The 19,041-nt window shown below is 36.7% G+C and overlaps 3 protein-coding genes across 3 annotated transcripts; all 3 read left to right on the top strand.

Annotated features, from left to right (window-relative positions):
• The first annotated feature begins 1,713 nt into the window (after window positions 1–1,713).
• On the top strand, window positions 1,714–2,385 carry LOC149611575 (uncharacterized). The gene is made up of 2 exons (XM_089858544.1): window positions 1,714–2,037; window positions 2,137–2,385. Exons 1-2 carry the CDS (start codon window positions 1,714–1,716, stop codon window positions 2,383–2,385), a joined length of 573 nt encoding a protein of 190 aa, XP_089714670.1.
• Window positions 2,386–3,318: 933 nt separating this feature from the next.
• Window positions 3,319–4,986, top strand: LOC149611574 (zinc finger MYM-type protein 1-like). The gene has a single exon (XM_089858541.1). It carries the CDS (start codon window positions 3,319–3,321, stop codon window positions 4,984–4,986), a length of 1,668 nt encoding a protein of 555 aa, XP_089714667.1.
• Window positions 4,987–5,105: 119 nt separating this feature from the next.
• LOC149611573 (zinc finger MYM-type protein 1-like) lies at window positions 5,106–5,861 on the top strand. Its single transcript, XM_089858540.1, has one exon. The coding sequence runs from the start codon at window positions 5,106–5,108 to the stop codon at window positions 5,859–5,861; it is 756 nt and encodes a 251-aa protein (XP_089714666.1).
• Window positions 5,862–19,041: the final 13,180 nt, after the last annotated feature.

Raw genomic sequence — 19,041 nt, 5'->3', positions numbered from 1 at the left:
TAAATAGTGAGGTATGAATCTATGATGCCATCCGGCCATTCCAAGGAATCTTTGGAGTCGTCTCAGTGCCTTTGGCTGAGGGTATTTCTTGATGGCATCAACCTTGGAAGGATCTATGTAAATTCCGGTTTCGTTAATTACGTGTCCGAGGACGACTGCTTCCGATTGGGCGAAGCGGCATTTCTTCAACTGAAGAGTTAAGCCAGCATTCTTTAGCCTATTCATTACATACTCCAGAGCGTTCTTCTGCTCTTTACATGTCTCGGAGGCAATAAGAACGTCGTCGAGATACACGACGATAGCAAATTTTTCTCCATCTCTGAAGACTTCGTCCATTAACCGTTGAAAGGTACTTGGTGCATTGCAGAGTGCGAAAGGTAATACGTTGAATTCGTATTTGCCCGCATGTGTTATGAAAGCTGTCTTTGGCGCGCTTCGTGGTTCCATTTCAACTTGCCAATATTCTGATTTCAAATCCAATGCGGTGATGTATTTCGGTTTTCCCAATTTACTGAGGGTTTCATCGATTCTTGGAATCGGATAGGGATCCTTTGCGGTGATGGAATTTAATTCTCTGACATCTATGCAGAAACGGTATTTTTTCTTGCCTGTACCTGACCCGTCGTCTTGCTCTAGGATGACCACTGGTGAAGCCCATGGAGACGTAGATGGCTTGATGATCCCATCCTTAAGCATGTCGTAGATGCTTTGTTCCATGATTTTTTTCTTGGCATCACTAACTCGATATGGTCTCTTGTGTATCGGCTTAGCATTTCCGGTGTGTATTTCGTGAACCACTAAGCTGGTTCTTCCTAGCTTATCTCTAAAGAGTTCCGGAAATCGGAGGAGTTCTTTCAACTCTCTCTTCTGCTTATATGAGAGAGGGGTTGATTCAACTGCTTCGTTGACATTAGAAACCATTTGGGGTGAGGGAGGAAGTTTATCCTCTGTTAATTCTACGCGTTTCAATACTAGTCCATCAATGTTACAGGTTAAGTTTCCAAAATCAATAATAGTTTTCCAGTCTTCTAGAAAATCTTGACCTAAGATAGCAGTAGTATAGACCCACACTTCGTACCTCCGTTGGTGTAGAATGTAGGTGTAGAATGTCAAGGTCACTGTGTCAACAACCTATGACGTAATTATGCCACGCCCACCTGGGAAAACCCGCGCGCCCCCTCGCGGGAAAACTTGAGCGACCCCTGGCGGGGAACCCGCGCGCCCCCTGGCGGCAGCGCACCCCCTCGCGGGAAAACTTGCGCGCCCCCTGGCGGGGAAACCCGCGCGCCGCCTCGCGGGAAACTCGCGAAACACTGCGCGGGAAAACACCTGTCAGTCTCTTCTACAACTGTATCTGTGACGTCATTGATAAGAGACGAGAATGGATAGCTTAAAACGTACATTGCCAAGGGTTAATGATAGGTCTCTGCTGGAAGTTGCGCAATCCATTGTAATTTTTAGTTTAACTCAGAATTTCAACCTTTTGTCAAGGAGTTTATTTTGATTTTGGTACTGTTTTAATGGAAATTAAAAGGTACACGTAAAAACGTAATTAATATATAAGAAATTCATCTTAGACGTAATAGTAGAAAGCATAATTAGCCTCTAAAAATCAAAGTGTTACTGGTGTGTTAGCGTCTATTTGTAAACCTTGGCTAAATTCTGCCTATAAAAAAGAGTTATAAAAGATAGTCAACAATCATCAAGATCAGGATGCCATATTATATGCAAGACTTGCACCCGGACTGTTCAGCGGCCATAGAACTAATTCAACACTTGACGGAGGATGAGTTGAAAGACTTGCTTAACAATGATGAAAGATTGGACGGAATGGCCAAAGACTTGAGACAAGTCAAGAATGTGCTCTTTGCAAGTAACAAGAGTTTGGCGACAATCAATTTATCCCATCAACCCAGAACTGTCGAGTCACGTCAGCAACTATTAAACCTTTATGAACAAGCTGTTGAATTGAAAAAAAAGTATAAGAAATCCAGGATTGATGAACAAATGAGACAAGTTTCTCTGGATACTACCTTGGTATTATTTCAAACTTCCGCTGCCCAAGTTGAATGAGAGACTGAAAGCATTGCCCAAAATTTTTTGGAGACCCTACTTTGTGTGGAGCTTTTTCTGAAGATGTTTTTGTTGCATTTGAGGAGAGGCAAAACTGAGAAAATGTCTGATATTTTAGATCAAAGTTCGAGACAAAACTCCGCTAGCTCTTCTTATTTTGGAAATTCAGCTAGGGCTAGCCCATGGCCTGCAAGACCCGCTCCTTCACCACCGTTACCAAATGAGGGTTTCCCCAGGCCTTACCCTTGCAATACTCCACTCCCACAACCTCCTCTTGGTTATAGAGTACCCAATAATTATCCTAATCGATAAATTTTAATTGTATAATTGTTTTTCACTTTTAAAATAAGACATTAGTTTGTTAAATTGTGAATAGTGCTCTTTTGTAGATGTTTGATTAAACCATCAAAATTTTAATTGTATAATTGTTTTTCACTTTTAAAATAAGACATTAGTTTGTTAAATTGTGAATAGTGCTCTTTTGTAGATGTTTGATTAAACCATCAAAATGTCAAAAATATTTGTAGAAAAGATGCTTGCAGGGCCGTATCTAGGCAGGGGCGAACGGGGCGGCCGCCCCGGGCGCCATAGATATGGGGGCGCCGAAATGTGTTCATTTGGCTTAGACGCGATGAATAAAAACTTATCCCGTTGCTGAAAAGCCTTTCATTTTTCTCGTCGAGACCCAACACAAAGCTTTCTTGGGTTTTAGAAACTTTCCATGGAAAGTTTATTTTCTCTCCTGAACGAAAACACGCCTTACCAGAGAGGGAGAGAGAATCAGTATAGGCAGCCGTGATCCATGCGTGGTGAAAACGGGGTTAAGTCTAGGGACACCGCGGTGCCTATGCGCTGCTTTCTCGCGCACAGTTGACGTAGGGGATGACAGAGATAAGGCGAGGAGGTCAATGCCCCACGCGCAAAGAACTAAAACTAAACGACGAAACGTACCGAAAATTATTTTTACTACCCCCCTATTTTCCAGATTTTATAAAGCGCGTTTCTATCTCCCTCTTTCTCTCCTCTTTGGCCTTACCTCCTGGAGAGCCAGGGAAATTACGGGCGTTTTACATGTTTACAAAGTAAATAGAGAGGGAATAGAAGCGTTAACCTTTTAACTTGCATTCATACGCTACGTGACATTCGATAAGGATACTACTAATGTCGTTTCAATAGTTTATATTCGAGTTTGGACTATTAATTCAACTCTTCACTTAATTTTAAAAGTTAAATCGACAATAAATTATGGCACCAAAGAAATCTGGGGCTTATTATAAAGCAAAAGCGAAGCAAAAACAGGCCGAAGATAAAAATCTTGCCAAGACATGGGCCAAATGGCTTCAATCTGAACCACTGCTCCCACTAGAAGATAAAGAATCTTCAACAAGTTCGACCCCAACGAATGAGCAAGTTAATTTGGAAGATGTAGTTGCAGACTCTTTACCAAAGCAAACGAGTACCGACAGAGACATTGCTACAGAAAATGTTTGTTCAAGTTCAATATTGAATGATTTCAAGCAAGACAGTGATACTGCATCTAACATTCAAAATGGAATTGATTTTAGCGATCCAGGTACGTGGAAACTCCCCTATCAAGAAAATTTTATAACAAGATTGGTAGAACATGGTCCTAAGCAAGATCTAGACGCCAATTATTTACTATCAGCTTCCAATAACGGAAGGCATTTTAGCAAAGAATGGTTCATGAAAATTCTTCCTAACGGCGAAGCAATAGAGAGACAGTGGCTTATGTATAGCAAGACGAAAGGTGCTGTATTTTGTTTTCCTTGCGTTCTATTTCGTAGCCAAACGCAACAATCTCCACAAAACATTGCCAACCCATTGAAGGGATTTTGTGACTGGAAAAAATTAAATCCCCGAGTTCGCGAGCATGAAAACTCTACTGAACATCGTAAAGCGTATATGACCTGGAAAGAGTTCGAGATGAGACTTAATACAAAAAGTGCAATTAACAACGAACTGGAAAACGCGATTGATTTAGAAGCACAAAAATGGAGACATGTATTGAAAGTTGTAGTTGACGTCATTCTTTTTTGCTCGACTAATAATATAGCTTTAAGAGGTTCATCGTCGAAAATTGAAACTCCGAACTGCGGAGTATTTCTTAATCTTATTAGCTTAATAAGCAAGTATGACAGTAAAATTGCAGAACACGTGAAAAAAGTAAAAGAAGGTCAAACGAATGTTACCTACTTTTCACCAGGTATTCAGAATGAAATTATAGCTTTACTTGGTTCGAAGGTGAGATCTCAAATTATTTCTCGAATAAAACATGCCAAGTACTACTCACTAATGTTTGACTGTACACCCGACGCATCACATAAAGAACAAATGACACAAATTATACGATATGTAACCATAGATGACGAAGGATGTTCTATTCAAGAAAGTTTCATAGGTTTTATTGAGTCGAAAAATAAAACAGGATTAGGATTAGCCAACGAGATTGAAGAAAAAATATCAGCGGATGGTTTGGAACTAAGAGATTGTAGAGGACAATGCTACGATAATGGATCAAATATGGCCGGTATATACAAAGGTGTACAAGCACGGATTTTGACTAAAAACGAATTAGCAACCTTTGTCCCTTGTGCCGCTCACTCTCTCAATCTTGTCGGTGTCCACGCAGCTAGCGTTACGCCTAAAATGATAACACTTTTTGGAACTGTACAAAGACTGTTTGTATTCTTCTCCAGTTCAACTGATAGGTGGGGATTGTTGACATCGGTGCTAAAAATCAGTTTGAAAGCAAGTAGCGACACAAGATGGTCAGCTAAAATGCAAGCCGTAGAATCACTTCATCAACAACTTCCTGGTGTCTTGTCTGTATTGAAAGAGATGGTTGATTCAAAAAAAATTCCGAAACTGTTTCAACAGCTCAAAGCTTTATAAAACTTATTAACTATGACTTCATCTGTAGTTTGGGTTTGTGGGTTAAATTATTATGTTTAATAGACAGAGTTAATATTTCACTTCAGAGCCCAAATATTTCGATAAATATTGCTTCAAGAATGGTCAGAGGGCTTAGAGATTCTATTCTTCACGTTAGAGAAAATGATTCGGAGATTGAAAAACTATTAGTACTTGCTAAGGAAGCTTGCAAGGAAATGAATTTGGTACCTGAATTTAAAGAAATGAGAAAACGGAAGGTTAAAAGGATGAATTCAGAAAAAGCTGCTGATGAAGGGCATTTAATAAGTGAAGAACAAAAATTCAGACGAGAATCAAACTGTGTAATGGACAAAATTCTTTCAGAGCTTGAATGGCGTTTCATCAAGCTGCACCTTATTTCGAAAGAGTTCGAGTTCTTAAGTGGACAGTCGCTTTTGGAAATGGATTTAAGCGATCTAAAAAAATGTGCCAATAATTGTGCATTAAAATATAAAGAAGACATAGACCCCTTAGAAATTGCCTCTGAGATAGAAAGTTTAAAATTTCAAGCACCTTTATTAATTGAAAACCTAATTAGCACTACCCATTTGGACTTGCTCAATGAACTACACAAAAAAGGAATTGTAAGTGCATACCCGAACGTGGAAATTGCCATAAGAATTTTTTTAACTATTCCTGTGACAGTAGCGTCAGGTGAACGTTCATTCAGTAAATTGAAAATTATAAAAAATTACTTAAGATCCGTAATAGGCCAAGAAAGGCTCTCAAACATGGCTATTTTAAGTATAGAACATAAAATTTCCAACAGCTTGGATTATGATGATATTATCAACGATTTTGCAGCTGTTAAGGCTAGAAAATTTTTTTATAAATAAAGTTTTCATAAATGAGTGCTAAAAAGTTTAATTGTAAGGTTTTCTGATTTTGGCAGTTTTTGCTATGCGTAAGGGGCGCCAAATATTCTCTCGCCCCGGGCGCAATTTGCTCTCGGTGCGGCCCTGGATGCTTGTCAATTAGTTGTTAAGAAAAACAGAAAATATTGTGTTTTGGTGTGTTTTATTACAGTTTAAGTGAATTTTAGAGTGATTTATTGCAGTTTTAGTGTGTTTTGGTGTAATTTAAGTTTTTTATTATAATTAAAGTGTGTTTTATCGTACCTTAGTGTATTTTATTATGGTTTAGTGTAGTTTTGTTACATTTTTACCTCTCCGAGTGACGTATGTCACGGAGAGGTATTACACCGGCCGTGTCTGTCTGTCTGTGTGTCTGTCACGCCCCACGTGACCGCGTTCGCAGTTTGCGTATCGGAGCAAACGTGTTCCCAATTTCCGGACTGCATTGACAGTTCACGGAAATTTGGGTTTGTCTCCTCTGGCTATTCTACTTGAGTTCCAACACCACCATCTTTGGTTTTCGTCCACTCGACATGGACACTAGTCTGTACTTGCTAGCTTCCAAGCACAACCATCTTCTGTTCTTCGTCAATTTCACCTTGACACCAGCTTCTATGCACCACCATATTCCGTTCTTCGTCAATTCCACATTGACACCAGCTTCTATGCACCACCATCTTCTGTTCTTCGTCAATTCCACATTGACACCAGCTTCTATGCACCACCATCTTCTGTTCTTCGTCAATTCCACATTGACACCAGCTTCTATGCACCACCATCTTCTGTTCTTCGTCAATTCCACATTGACACCAGCTTCTATACACCACCATCTTCAGGTCTTTGTCCATTCCACATGGACGCCAGTCAGTCCATTCTGGCTTCTTTTCCTTCGTCATCGTTTGGTTTCAAGATATACGCGGCGATCGGCTAGGGTTACGAGAAACGTCTAGCCTCCCAATGGCAGGGCTTCCACCATCGGTTCACGCGAATGCGTTTTTATCTATTATTGGTTTCAAGATATACGCGGCGATCGGCTAGGGTTACGAGAAACGTCTAGCCTCCCAATGGCAGGGCTTCCACCATCGGTTCACGCGAATGCGTTTTTATCTATTATTATAATGGAAACGAATCGTATATATACCCCAAAATTTGAAAAAAGCGGGCAAGAGGGGTACCCTTCACTTTAAACGTCAATATTAGCAAAGTTTCGAAAGATAATAGGAACAACTTTATTTTAAACGATTTAACTATTTTTAAAGTTATTTACTGGCGATTAAAATAAATAATATCATTTATATTTAATTAATTATTTAAGATAAACTTATTTCTATGTAATGACACAAGTGAGAGCTTATATAGAACGAGTAATGAAAATTGCATCCGAATCGAAACACTACACGCACATCAAAGTTAATATAAAGCGAGTATGATGATAAGATCTCTTACAAAACGATAACATTTCCTTTTTGCAGAATATTAATTGGAAATATTTTAAATATTACGATTCTTTAACTAGTTGTGTAGCTATAAAGCTCTGTTTCATCTTAATATTCCAAGAACATCTTTCGATATTAACATTTCAAATTTGGTGTTTACTTTTTAATTCAGCTTTACTTCATTTATATATAGTGTAATCGCATTTTTTATATTCATTATATAATATGGGTGTTAATTCTTCATCTATCCACAAGTGTTGAAACGATTGGGTCTGTGAAATAAGATACCCTAGATTTAAACTAGAAATGACCTTGTTTCGCCTCCTCTTATAGGAGGTGTTAACGGTTCATTGTGAGCCGAAAGTTAAATACACCCTTCAGTGATACATTTAGGTCCTCATTAGAATTATTGAGGATACAAAGGAAATTTTTAAAGACCTTGGCAATATTTCGCCAATTTGAACTATGTATTTCCGGTTTTTCTCATTGGCTGGTGGACCTGTGTTTAGAAAGTAAATTCGTCTCGGCTCGGAGAGGTTTATTTTGGTTTCCCAACTTGTAGTGTATTGTGGTGAAATGTTGTATTATGAATTTTAATTTTTTTTAGCCGATCAAATCTTTTTATAATTTTTTTTTCGTATGGTGCTAAAGAAGGATAATATGTTTTGTTCTGATGTTTGAATTTAAAATAAAAAAAGACTAAGAGTTAGGGTTAGAGTTTGAGGTTCGACTACAGGAGTCGTGTCCGTTGTGGATGTAGAAGGGTTAGGGGTTTGAGGTTCGACTACAGTATTAGAGTTAGGAGTCGTGTCCGTTGTGGATGTAGAGGCCGCTTCAGGTGGTAAGGGCAACCCCTGACTTTGGTGCTGTAGTATTAACCATTCAATATGTTGCTCTTCCAATACGAAGGGTATTTCCTCAATCGGGTCAGGTGCTGCTTCACGAATTCTTGGTCTGACCCGCCCTATTGGTAAATTTCTCCATGACGGGTGTTTTTCGTACAATTCATCATCTTCCTCTTTCATTTTCATATTATATAATTTTTTTAAAATTTCCTAAAGTAATATTTAATTATTAAATTCTAAGACACAATTAAATCAAAATTTCTTTATTTCGTGCACTTTAGGAAACTATCGAAAATTGGTTTTAAAAGTTTTTCAGTTTCTTTAATACGCTGTTTAAACCTCATGTTATTATAACGTTCGCTGTTATATCGATCTTCCAACGGTATTATATGTACAGTTATTATATGTGAAAAACTAACCAACAATTTTTGTTTTATTATTTTTTTTTTGTTTTTTACACAAAGATTATTTTCTCTCATCAGGTAAAGTTGTTGCGAATAGCTCTTTGTTGGTGTTTAGGTTATTGGGAGAACTAATATTATCTAGAAGAACTAATTAACCGACTGAAAAATTAACTAGTCTTAATATACTTTTGTTGGTAATTTTGTAAATGAATAAACTTTGAGACTTTATTTTCAGGAAATAGTTTATTTTAGCAAGGTTAAAATTAAATGAACTTCTCGCGTTGGAGGTAATTTCAAGAGTGATTCTAAAAAAGCCCACAGTAGTAGTATAGGGCCCCACTTCGTACCACGGTAGAGGTATAAATTAGGAGCGTGGGAAATAAAATTAGCATATTTCAATGGTTTGAATTGTTCGCCGCCGCCGCCGCGGTGAATCTTCGCGAGATCCCCGCCCGCGAGTTCCTTCCCCTTGAGCCTCACCCCCGCGGGGTTCCCCGCGCGCGCCGCGAGTTCCTTCCCCCATTTTAACTCCGCGCGCGGCGCTAGTTTCGTACTATTCAATTCCAGGAAAAATTCTATTGTTAAATTCTTACTATCTACGAAGGTGATTAATGCTTTTGGCATATATTCTATAGACCCATACTTATAGAGAGTATCATAGACTTATGGTGATAACTTATAGTGTTTTTTATACAGTTGTATTGTTATAGTGAAATCAATTCTAAATAAAAGGAATAGGGTAATAGAATTTAAGCTTAGCAATAACAATGGAATCAAAATTAAGCCGAGTATATTACGATTCTGAAAACCCTCTTAGTTACGGAAGCGCAAATAAATTGAAACAAGGAGTAAAAAGTATTTCAAAGAAAAAAATTGAGACTTGGCTTCAGTCTCAACCCACATACACTATTCATAAACCAAGGAGAATAAACTTCCCTCGAAATCAAACTTATGCTACAACAGCTGATGAAGTATTTCAATGCGATCTAATTGATCTACGACGTATCAAAAAGCATAACAAAGGGTTTCAATACATTTTGACTATAATAGACGTATTTTCAAAATATGCCTGGAGTTTTCCTTTAAAGAATAAAACTAGTAGAGAAGTTTTAAGCGCATTTCAGAAAGCTATCAAAGAGAGAAAGCCTTTGCGTATTAATGTTGACCAAGGCAGTGAATTTCTATCAAAATTATTTAAAGAATATTTGAAGAAAGAGGGTATTCAACTCTATACAAGTGTTGGAAGGATAAAGTGCGGTGTTATTGAAAGATTTAACAGAACGTTAAAGGATAAAATATTCAAACTATTTACAAGAACCAAAAAATATAATTATATTGGTAGTTTGCCAAAAATCATGAAGGCCTATAACTCTAGTACGCATTCAAGTATTGGTTTCGCTCCAAAAGATGTCAATATCGAAAATGAACATTTAGTATGGCAACGTTTGTATGGCAATCAAAAAACTGCTAAGCCCCCAAAGTTAAAGATTGGTGATTTTGTCAGACTGTCAAAGAGTAAACCTCTTTTCGAAAAGGGATATAAAGGCTATTGGACGAGGGAAATATTTACCGTATCAAAAGTTCTTTACAGAAATCCAGTTTGTTACGTAGTTAAAGATTACAACGACGAAGAAATAAGAGGTGCCTTTTACGAATGCGAACTTCAAAAAGTGGTCTACTGATATATGTCTATTGGCAAATAAATAAATGTTCATTTTAATCTAGTTAACCATGTCGAACGATTCATTTTATGTTACACTCGTAAGTTCGGCTTCTATGAATGTCTTTCCGGATAACACGCAATCTCATCTTAAAGTTCAGTTACCAGCTCCTTTAAACTTAATTGGTAATTGGCATGTGTGGCTTGCCGAAGCATTTTTACCCCAGGCTTGGGATAATGTATCCGGCGAGTATTTATATTTCAATGCTGGAGTACATGACTATACTGAAAACAGCTGGGACCAGTATAAGATACAACTTGTCGCGGGAAACTTGCGTGGAGACGAATACGATGTTTATAAGAGTTTAATTAAATCTATTAATAATGCCATACCCCCCGAAATACGACGGTCGGTTTATATGTTTATCACCTACAGTGATGACAATGAGAAGGCTTTTTGCGCTCTGAGAGCTAAAAATGGATATGAAGTTCAAATACCGGAAGAAATGGGGAAAATCTTGGGCTTACCCTTCATGGATTGGATCAAAGAGAGATACACTTTTCCCGAAGAACTGATTAAAAGAAAGAAAGACGATCCTTTAGAACTAAATAGTTCCAATAATTTTTTCCATATAAGAAAAAGAAAAGGCCCAACGAATCCAAGGGAAATTACTCTGCAAATTCAACCCGGCCAGTATAACCATATTGAAAATGTTATTGAAGCCATGCGCCACGCAATTCCTCGAGAACACAGTAGTAATTTTGTAATTAAGCTTAATCCTGACGGAAAAGTAAACGTAATATGTGAAAATAACTATTATTTGTGTTTTAACAAAAATCAGTCTGGTCTAGGTAGACTATTAGGGTTTCATATGGACCAAATGGATAGACCCCTTATGGATGAAACTGGAAAAAGTGTAGCCGATATAGACAAGGGTACGGCTAGTTTGTATATTTATACAAATTTAATACTACCACAAGTGGTTGGTGACGTTTATGCCCCTCTTCTGAGGGTTATACCAATAATAAATGATAAATCTTCTAGCTTAGCTGTACATAGGTTTCAAAACATTGATTATTACCCTTTAAGATGTCCATCATTTGAAATGATCGAAATTGATATGAGGACAGATTTCGGAGAAAATATTATGTTTAAATTAAACAAGTCCGTCATAAAACTTCATTTCATTCTCAAGCATGTCATGAAGTAACATATATCTAAACTACTACTTAAGCCAACCCGGAAATGGTCTTAATCACTTCCGGGGTCTGTATTTCAAAGAGGAAACGGACTCGGAAGCGTCTTCAAAAGTTTAATTAGATATATTACACCGATATTTCGACCAGCAGGTAAAGTGTTAGGTAGGGAAGCTCTCAGAACGGGGTCGAGAATAGCAGGGGATCTCGTAGCAGGAAGAAACCTAAGAGAATCATTAAAATCAAATTTGAGCGAAGCAGGATCAAATTTACTACAAAAGGCTAGCCAACACTTGGCTCAACATTAAACGGGCCAAGGCCTTCGCAGAAAGCTGAAGCCTAAAAAGCGATCAAAAAAGAGAAAAAGAACGAAAACCGATTTTCTCGATTAAAAATAACAATGGTTGAAGGAATGATGTCTGAACTGGATTTGTTTGCGCAGCCACCAACAAATTACAACATAGAAAATAGTGATTATGCTATGTGTAAATCTTTGGCTTCGCTTTCTGATGATGGACCAATTGAATTTTTTACCCCTGGATCTAATGACGTCTTTATGGATTTGTGTAAAACCTTATTGCAAGTTCGAGTCAAACTAGTTAAAGAGGATGGATCTTCTTTAACTACCCAAGACAAGGACGTTGGTCCTACAAATTTATTACACGCATCTTTATTTAGTCAAGTTGACGTATTTTTTGGAGATACGCAAGTTAATACACCAACGAATGCCTACCCATATTTGGCATTTTTTGAAACACATTTAAACTATGGTACAAGTGCCAAAAAGTCCTATCTTTCTTCAAAAATGTATTACAAAGATGACCCTGTGGACGCTTGTAAAATGTTTTTACCCGCGTCAAACAACGACAAGAATGGAATGCTGAAACGAAGAGATCGGGCTGCCCTATCGAAGCGAATTGATATGTTGGGTGATTTACATTTGGATGTATGTCGAATGAGTCGATTTCTCATTAATAATATTGATGTACGGTTTCGCTTCATAAAGTCAGTTAATGAATTTGCAATTATATCTACAGCAGCACTTAATCCTAAATTTAAAATTAAAATTGACGATGTTACATTATTTATAAAAAAGATTAAAATAAATAATGAGATTATGTTAGCTCAGGCGATGGTACACGAAAAGCACAATGTAATTTATCCAATTAACAGAACAGTGTTAAAATACTTTTCCACTGACATTATACGAGAAAATGTCTTTATGGAAAGACAACCATCACGCGTAGTTATCGGCTTAGTTAGAACAACAGCCTTTAATGGAGCCCTTGATTTGAATAGCTTTGAGTTCAATCATTTTAATTTAAGCTACTTGGCACTAACAATTGGAAATCAAACATATCCCAATCCTCCGTTTACACCCCACTATGCCGTTAACGAGTATTCCAGAGAGTATCTCTCAAACTATACGGCCTTTGATTTGTTCAAAAGTAATAAAGGAAACTGTATTACCTTAGAAGAATTTAAAGAGGGTAACGCTCTGTACGCGTTCGATCTTACACCGGAAGAACAAGCGGGCGCTGAACATTTGTCAAGAAACAAACAGGGAAGCCTAAGAATATCTATGAAGTTCAAATCTCCGCTAGTCCATAACGTAACTGTAATAGTGTACGCCGAGTTCGAATCTGAAATTATCATTTCTAAAGATCGTACCGTGATTTATATCCCATCGGGATAATGAATACGGTGGAAATAATCGAAATTTTAACGTGTGAACCTGTATCAAGACCTTTTTTCCTCGGTGTATTTGCTTTCGACCAAAAACCATTGCCGCCAAAGCAAGATAAATATTGCTTTTGTCTAAATACGGAACCTTCATCGAGTCCAGAACTTCATTGGTTAGCTATATATGTAAATAATAATGTAGGGAACTTTTTTGATTCTTATGGAAATGATCCCTCTTATTATAATCTTAACGATCTTTATGTCTACGCTAAAGAATTGTTTATAAACCCTGTACCTGTTCAATATCCATTATCTTTAACATGCGGTTTACATTGTATTTTTATCTGTTACGGTTATAATCTAAACGTTATTATTCAAGATTTATATAAACCAAATGATTTAATGTATAATGAAGCTTTGGTTCTATTGTTTTTATGTAATCATTTGTTGAAACATCAAAATAAATATTGCAATCAATAAAAAAACGTTTATTTAAATTTTTCTTTCTATAGTGTAGTGGGTACAACAGTTTTTTATCTTTTCTGGTTTTACGTTTAGAATGAAGAGACGAATATAGTTCTTGAAATTTTTTAAATTCATCTAATGATTGAGCCACGCTGTTTTTACGTGGAGTTTTTTTCTTTTGGGTGTTGGAGACTTAGCCGCTACAGCCGTAGCCGTAAATGGCTGCCATGTCAAGGTGGACCCGCTAGGTGGTGCTTGAAAAATGGTGGAACCCTGTGCAGAAGCGGTAGGCATAATGGGGGTAGTTGCGTGTATTCCTGTTAGGCTCGGAATAATGGGTAAAGTAGCGGTAGAAGTAGAAACCACCGGGGTAGAAGGTAACGCTGGATAAGTTGTAGGAGGTGCCGATACAGTTTTTACGTTAATGGGTTGTACTAGTTTCTTCATATTTAAATATTTTTGCAGGGTTTCCAAGTATTCTCTAAGTTTAGTTTCTGTAGACCCGGACTTTCGAAGAATGTTATGCATTTCTTGATCTAGCTCAGAAAATTCTTTATCCACCGGATCCAAACCATTTTCTTCATGTTAAACGTTTTATAGCTGAGATAGCACTAGGGATAATACTAGCCAGTAACATTGGCCAAAAGGCTCCGCCTGATTGATTAATCATCAACTGACGCTGCTTACTTAATGGCAAAGACTTTTGAGCCAATAGCCTTATAACTCTCCTGTGACGTTTTAAATGATTTTTTAGATTGGAGGTCAAAGGTATCCCGCCGTGTGTAATGTTAAAACAAATATTACAAAGCGTCTTTAATTGATCTTTGGTACTGTTTTTTAGAATGTGTTTTCTTTGAATTTTATTGCTTCGTTTAAGCAAAGTTAGGTAGGGGTATTTCTTACGAAGTGAGACCGGCAGCATCATTGTATTAAATAGATTTAAAATGCGCCGTCACTCTTTCTTATTCGTCGATAAATACGTACATATTTCCATCTGGAGGGAGGACATTTGTTCTAACTCGTAGACATTCATCCGTGGTTTGATGACAGTCAATCAAAATGTACGAGTGCGGCTTCTCAGTAGCAATGGCGTAGGCCTTTACTAGAAACTGACTTTTTCTAGGAAAAACTTGCCTACTTAAAAATTGTATTGGCGATGAATCCCTGGGACATTTGAATATTAAAATATAAACGCAATTTAGGCTAATCAATCTGAACTCTTTATTTTTACTAAATAAGCTCTGTGTAATTAAAATTATGCTGGTATTATAGTGGTGACTGCCCTTAATAAACATATCAGCTATTTCTTTACTATTACCACATTCTGAAGCTAAATCATCCAACACCAGGAGGTTATTTTGATTTCTATTCCAAAATTCTTCGTTATTCGGAGGTAATCCTTCCATAAATTCTATTTCAGGGATTTCCCTTTTCAGATCATCAAATTTATTTTGGTAAATTGAATAGCAATAAACTATCCGATCTGGTTTTGGACTAATCATGCATGTTCTATATCTTAATAAATTAAAAACCCACGATGATTTACCACACATGCTAGAGCCTGCGCATAACATCTGAAAGGGCGCTACAAATTTTATTCGACACGCCATGGTTAATAAATGTAATTAAAATGACACAAAAAATTTAACACTTGAATATTTTATTGCTCAGTTCGAATTGCATATATTTTGAGTAACATTTTTTCCACTTTTCGAATACGATCTTTAAACCTTAGCGCATTGTAAAGGGCGTAATTTCGTCTATCTTCGATAGGTATTTCAAACACAGTTACATTTGGTGAAAAATGTACATTCTTTTTAGATCTACTCATCCTGAGTTGTCTCTGTTAAGTAACCATATGCAAATGTATTAAAACCCTTAACTTCGCACTTGTTAAATGTATATCCAAATGTCTTTTCCATTTTTCTTTTTATTATTGTTGCCGTATATTTATCTCTACGTACATTAAAAGGAACGGCTACTTTAATTCTTTTTGATTGATTATGAATACTTTCAAATATGGAGTCAAAATTTACAATATTTTCATTTATTCGATTTTGAAGACTTATGCCCTTTACTTTCACGATAGTTTTGTTGTCTGTAGTTTTCAGGGCGTAACTTTTTGGAGCATTGCAAACAAATTCTAAAATTGATTCCTCTCCCAGTTCGTTTACCCAACACTCCAAGTTAATACCGGTGGGGGGTATGTAGTCCCCCTCTTTTGCAACAAAGATTACGCTATCAGTATCCATATAAAGTACACGCTCATTCAACTTTGCAAGTGTTTCATAAAGAGTTAATCAACCATAACATGAAACAAAGCTGGCAACATATGGGTTCCCCTTATAATATGTGGGTTGAAACTCGTCCTTAAAACTATACGTTAACAAACAGCTCTTCGTTTAGGGGCCTTAAATCTATAAGTTCTTTTGTGTCGTCTACTAAAATGCCAATTAGATCTTTATAATCGTCTATTATGATAGACTTTGGTTTGTTAGTATTTAATCCAAATTTTCCCCATAGTGAGTTCAAACAAATTTTTGACATTGCTCTCATAGCAGGGTTTTTAGTTACCTCATCCATTTCGATTTTGATTCCTTCAGTCTCATAAATTGAATCTAAATATTCCCTCTTTTCTTCGAAGGTTTTAACTGAGGAGGGGAACCCCGAGTTGGCCTGCTTAATCTTTAAAAATTTATTTACGTAACCACCGAAAAGTCCGTCGCTTACACCTTTTTCATATTTGAAAGTTTCTTTATAATGATGCACTTCTGATATTTTTAAAAGTTTGTAACCCATTTCCATACCTTTATAAATTTCTGGGGTACACCACACGCCCGAAATTGACCTTTCACCATCGCTATGACTACAAAGTTCAGTATTTTCTTCGATTACACAAGATTTACATAAAGGAAAATAAAATCGCCCATTATGTCTGTAGGGTAATATAGGAATGTACAGACCATATGGGGGTAACAATGTCGCCGACATGATTCCAAAATAAGCGTCTTTCTGATAATCAAAATTGAATTGAATCACCTCAGGGAAATGCTTCGGGTAAATACCATATTTATTTTGACTAGGGTATAAAGACATAATATCAAAATATAAAATACGTTCATTTTTACTTGAATCTGCTTTATAGTATAACTTTAGGGGTTCGCATCGTCCTCCGTAAAGCGCTGACCTTGATAAGATAGGGTCACACACTTCGACTGAATTACAAAATTCCCTAAAATCTGAATTTTCAGCCATCAGTTTATCGTAATCACATTCCCACATAGTAATGATCTCAGCCCTAGGATGAAGCTCTTTAATGTGTTGTATTCTATCAAGTCCTTTTTCGTAAATAACTTTATTGGTTTCCTTAACTACGCTATTCCACTCACTTCCTTTGTAACACTTTTTACACGCGTGATATAAACAGCCCATGAATTCTAAAATTATTTCCGGGTCTCTACAATAACCATCAACTGCGTATGGTCCAATTTTCTTTTCTCCTGATGCTGACATTACAGTTTGAATCTCGACCTTTCTTTCCTTACTTACCCATGCCATCCATTTTATGGCTTTCTTGCTCTGGTTACCTGAACCACGGAATCCAGGGTTTGGAACGACACCAAGGGTATTCTTCTGTAAGCATGTGTGAAGATACACCGAAGTACAAGCTCCCGCTATGGTTATCGCACCGCAATTCATTGGGTCTAAACCCGTTACTGTTTTGAAATGGTTACGAAAACAGTCTACACCCTTCTGAAGGACTTGGACATCAGCCACGCAATATTCTTGTAACTCTAACATGGCATTATAAACGGGTTGTTTTGACTTTTCACTATACCACTTTTCAAAAGCTATGTTATCATCTTTTTTCATAAACTCTGGCTGAAAATAAGATTTATCGGGAATTTTTCCACAATAATCTAAATTGTTTTTGTTTAAAAAGATATACGGGAAAAACTGCTTGCACGTTGAACCCAACTGAAATGTCTCCGAAAAAGCCCTTAATGGTATAGCCAGAAAGGAAAAACTACATATAAATTTTAAATTTTGGTTTTTAACAAACATTGCTAGCAGTTTTGCTTCATCGAATATAATTTCTACTAGGTTTGGTTACTCTACGTCTTTTGTTGTCTCTAGTAAAAACAATTTTTTTCATCTACTTGGGTTAGGTATTGCATAAATTTGTCTACGCAATCAAGTCCTCTAAAAATGTTATAATCGTAAACATTTTCCTCTATTTGCATAGCAGAAACTAGAAGTATTGGGGTATGAAGGGAATTATCTACTATACATTCGGTATCGAAATAACAATAAGTTGTTTCCTTATACTTTTTAGTAAGGGGTTGGACATAACAAAGCCTAGGCGGGTGTTCAATTTTACATTTTGGGCATACTTTACTACATTTGTGATTTTTTTCTATTTCCTCGCAGCAAATTTTGCATCTTTTTACTTTTTCACAAATTTTATTATGTATTTGGAAGCATTCGGGACCTTTAAAATACCTGTTACAATCTGGACATTTCACGACGTCCAAGGATGGGCTCTCGTGGAATGTCTCAGAGTAACATCGCCAATATTTTGTGGGTTCATTATAACATTTATGATTTGAGGCCCTAAATACATTACTAAATGTTACTAAGCATTTGTTACAATAAGATTTACATCCGAACATGGCTGCTAAACTTTTAATAACATGCATATGTGTATCTACAAGCAGAAGGAAAATTTTTTTTCAGCGTAAATTTCACCTTAATAAATTTTCTTAAAATTATTTTCAGCGCTAAACACTATAATTTGGTATTCAGGTTCTAAGATTTTTTGAAAAGCCGAATTCTGTTCTATACTAACGGGTCCTACCGGTAAGTTAGCTTCATGGTGAAGTTTTAGGGCCTCTTCCCTCTGTAGTGGTCTGTTAGGTGCCTGTATTCTACGGTATCGGTTATAGTCGAAACCAGATCTATCTTGTTTTTGTTGTTTTAAATAGGTTAAGTCCGCAACCATTTTTCCGCACACTATGCTTCGAGCTACGCAAAGATCGTCATCGTTTAAATTGGTAAAAAAGTCCTCCCGTTTTTCATGTAATGTTCTAGTGATAACATCGATCTATTTCTGACTGATTTTCTACCCGATATTGGAATATCAGTTTTTAGAAAAATTGTATCAATTCTAATATCACCGTCTAAAATGAAATTACGATTTGATTGACTAACTTGGCTTATAGCAGCAAAAAGCCTATCAACTGTCAGTTCGTTCAACGCCATAAATCTTAAATTTATGGCATTTTCCAGCTGGTCACTTCTAACACAAAACCTAACTCTGTTGTAGTCTCTACCCGCGTTGATAATAGTCTCAATTATTGATTGAAATATGAGTTTCAATTTTTCATATAGTTCCGTCACACATATTTTATCAAGGTTTTTAAAGATAATTTTGTATTCGTAGGATGAACAGTTAAATTTCCTAGATCTGGC

This window comes from Phalangium opilio, unplaced genomic scaffold, assembly GCF_054372755.1.
Source record: "Phalangium opilio isolate 3A_F unplaced genomic scaffold, DU_Popi_V2 ptg000246l_1, whole genome shotgun sequence".
NCBI lineage: Eukaryota > Metazoa > Arthropoda > Arachnida > Opiliones > Phalangiidae > Phalangium > Phalangium opilio.
This window is presented reverse-complemented; position numbering and strand designations above follow the sequence as displayed.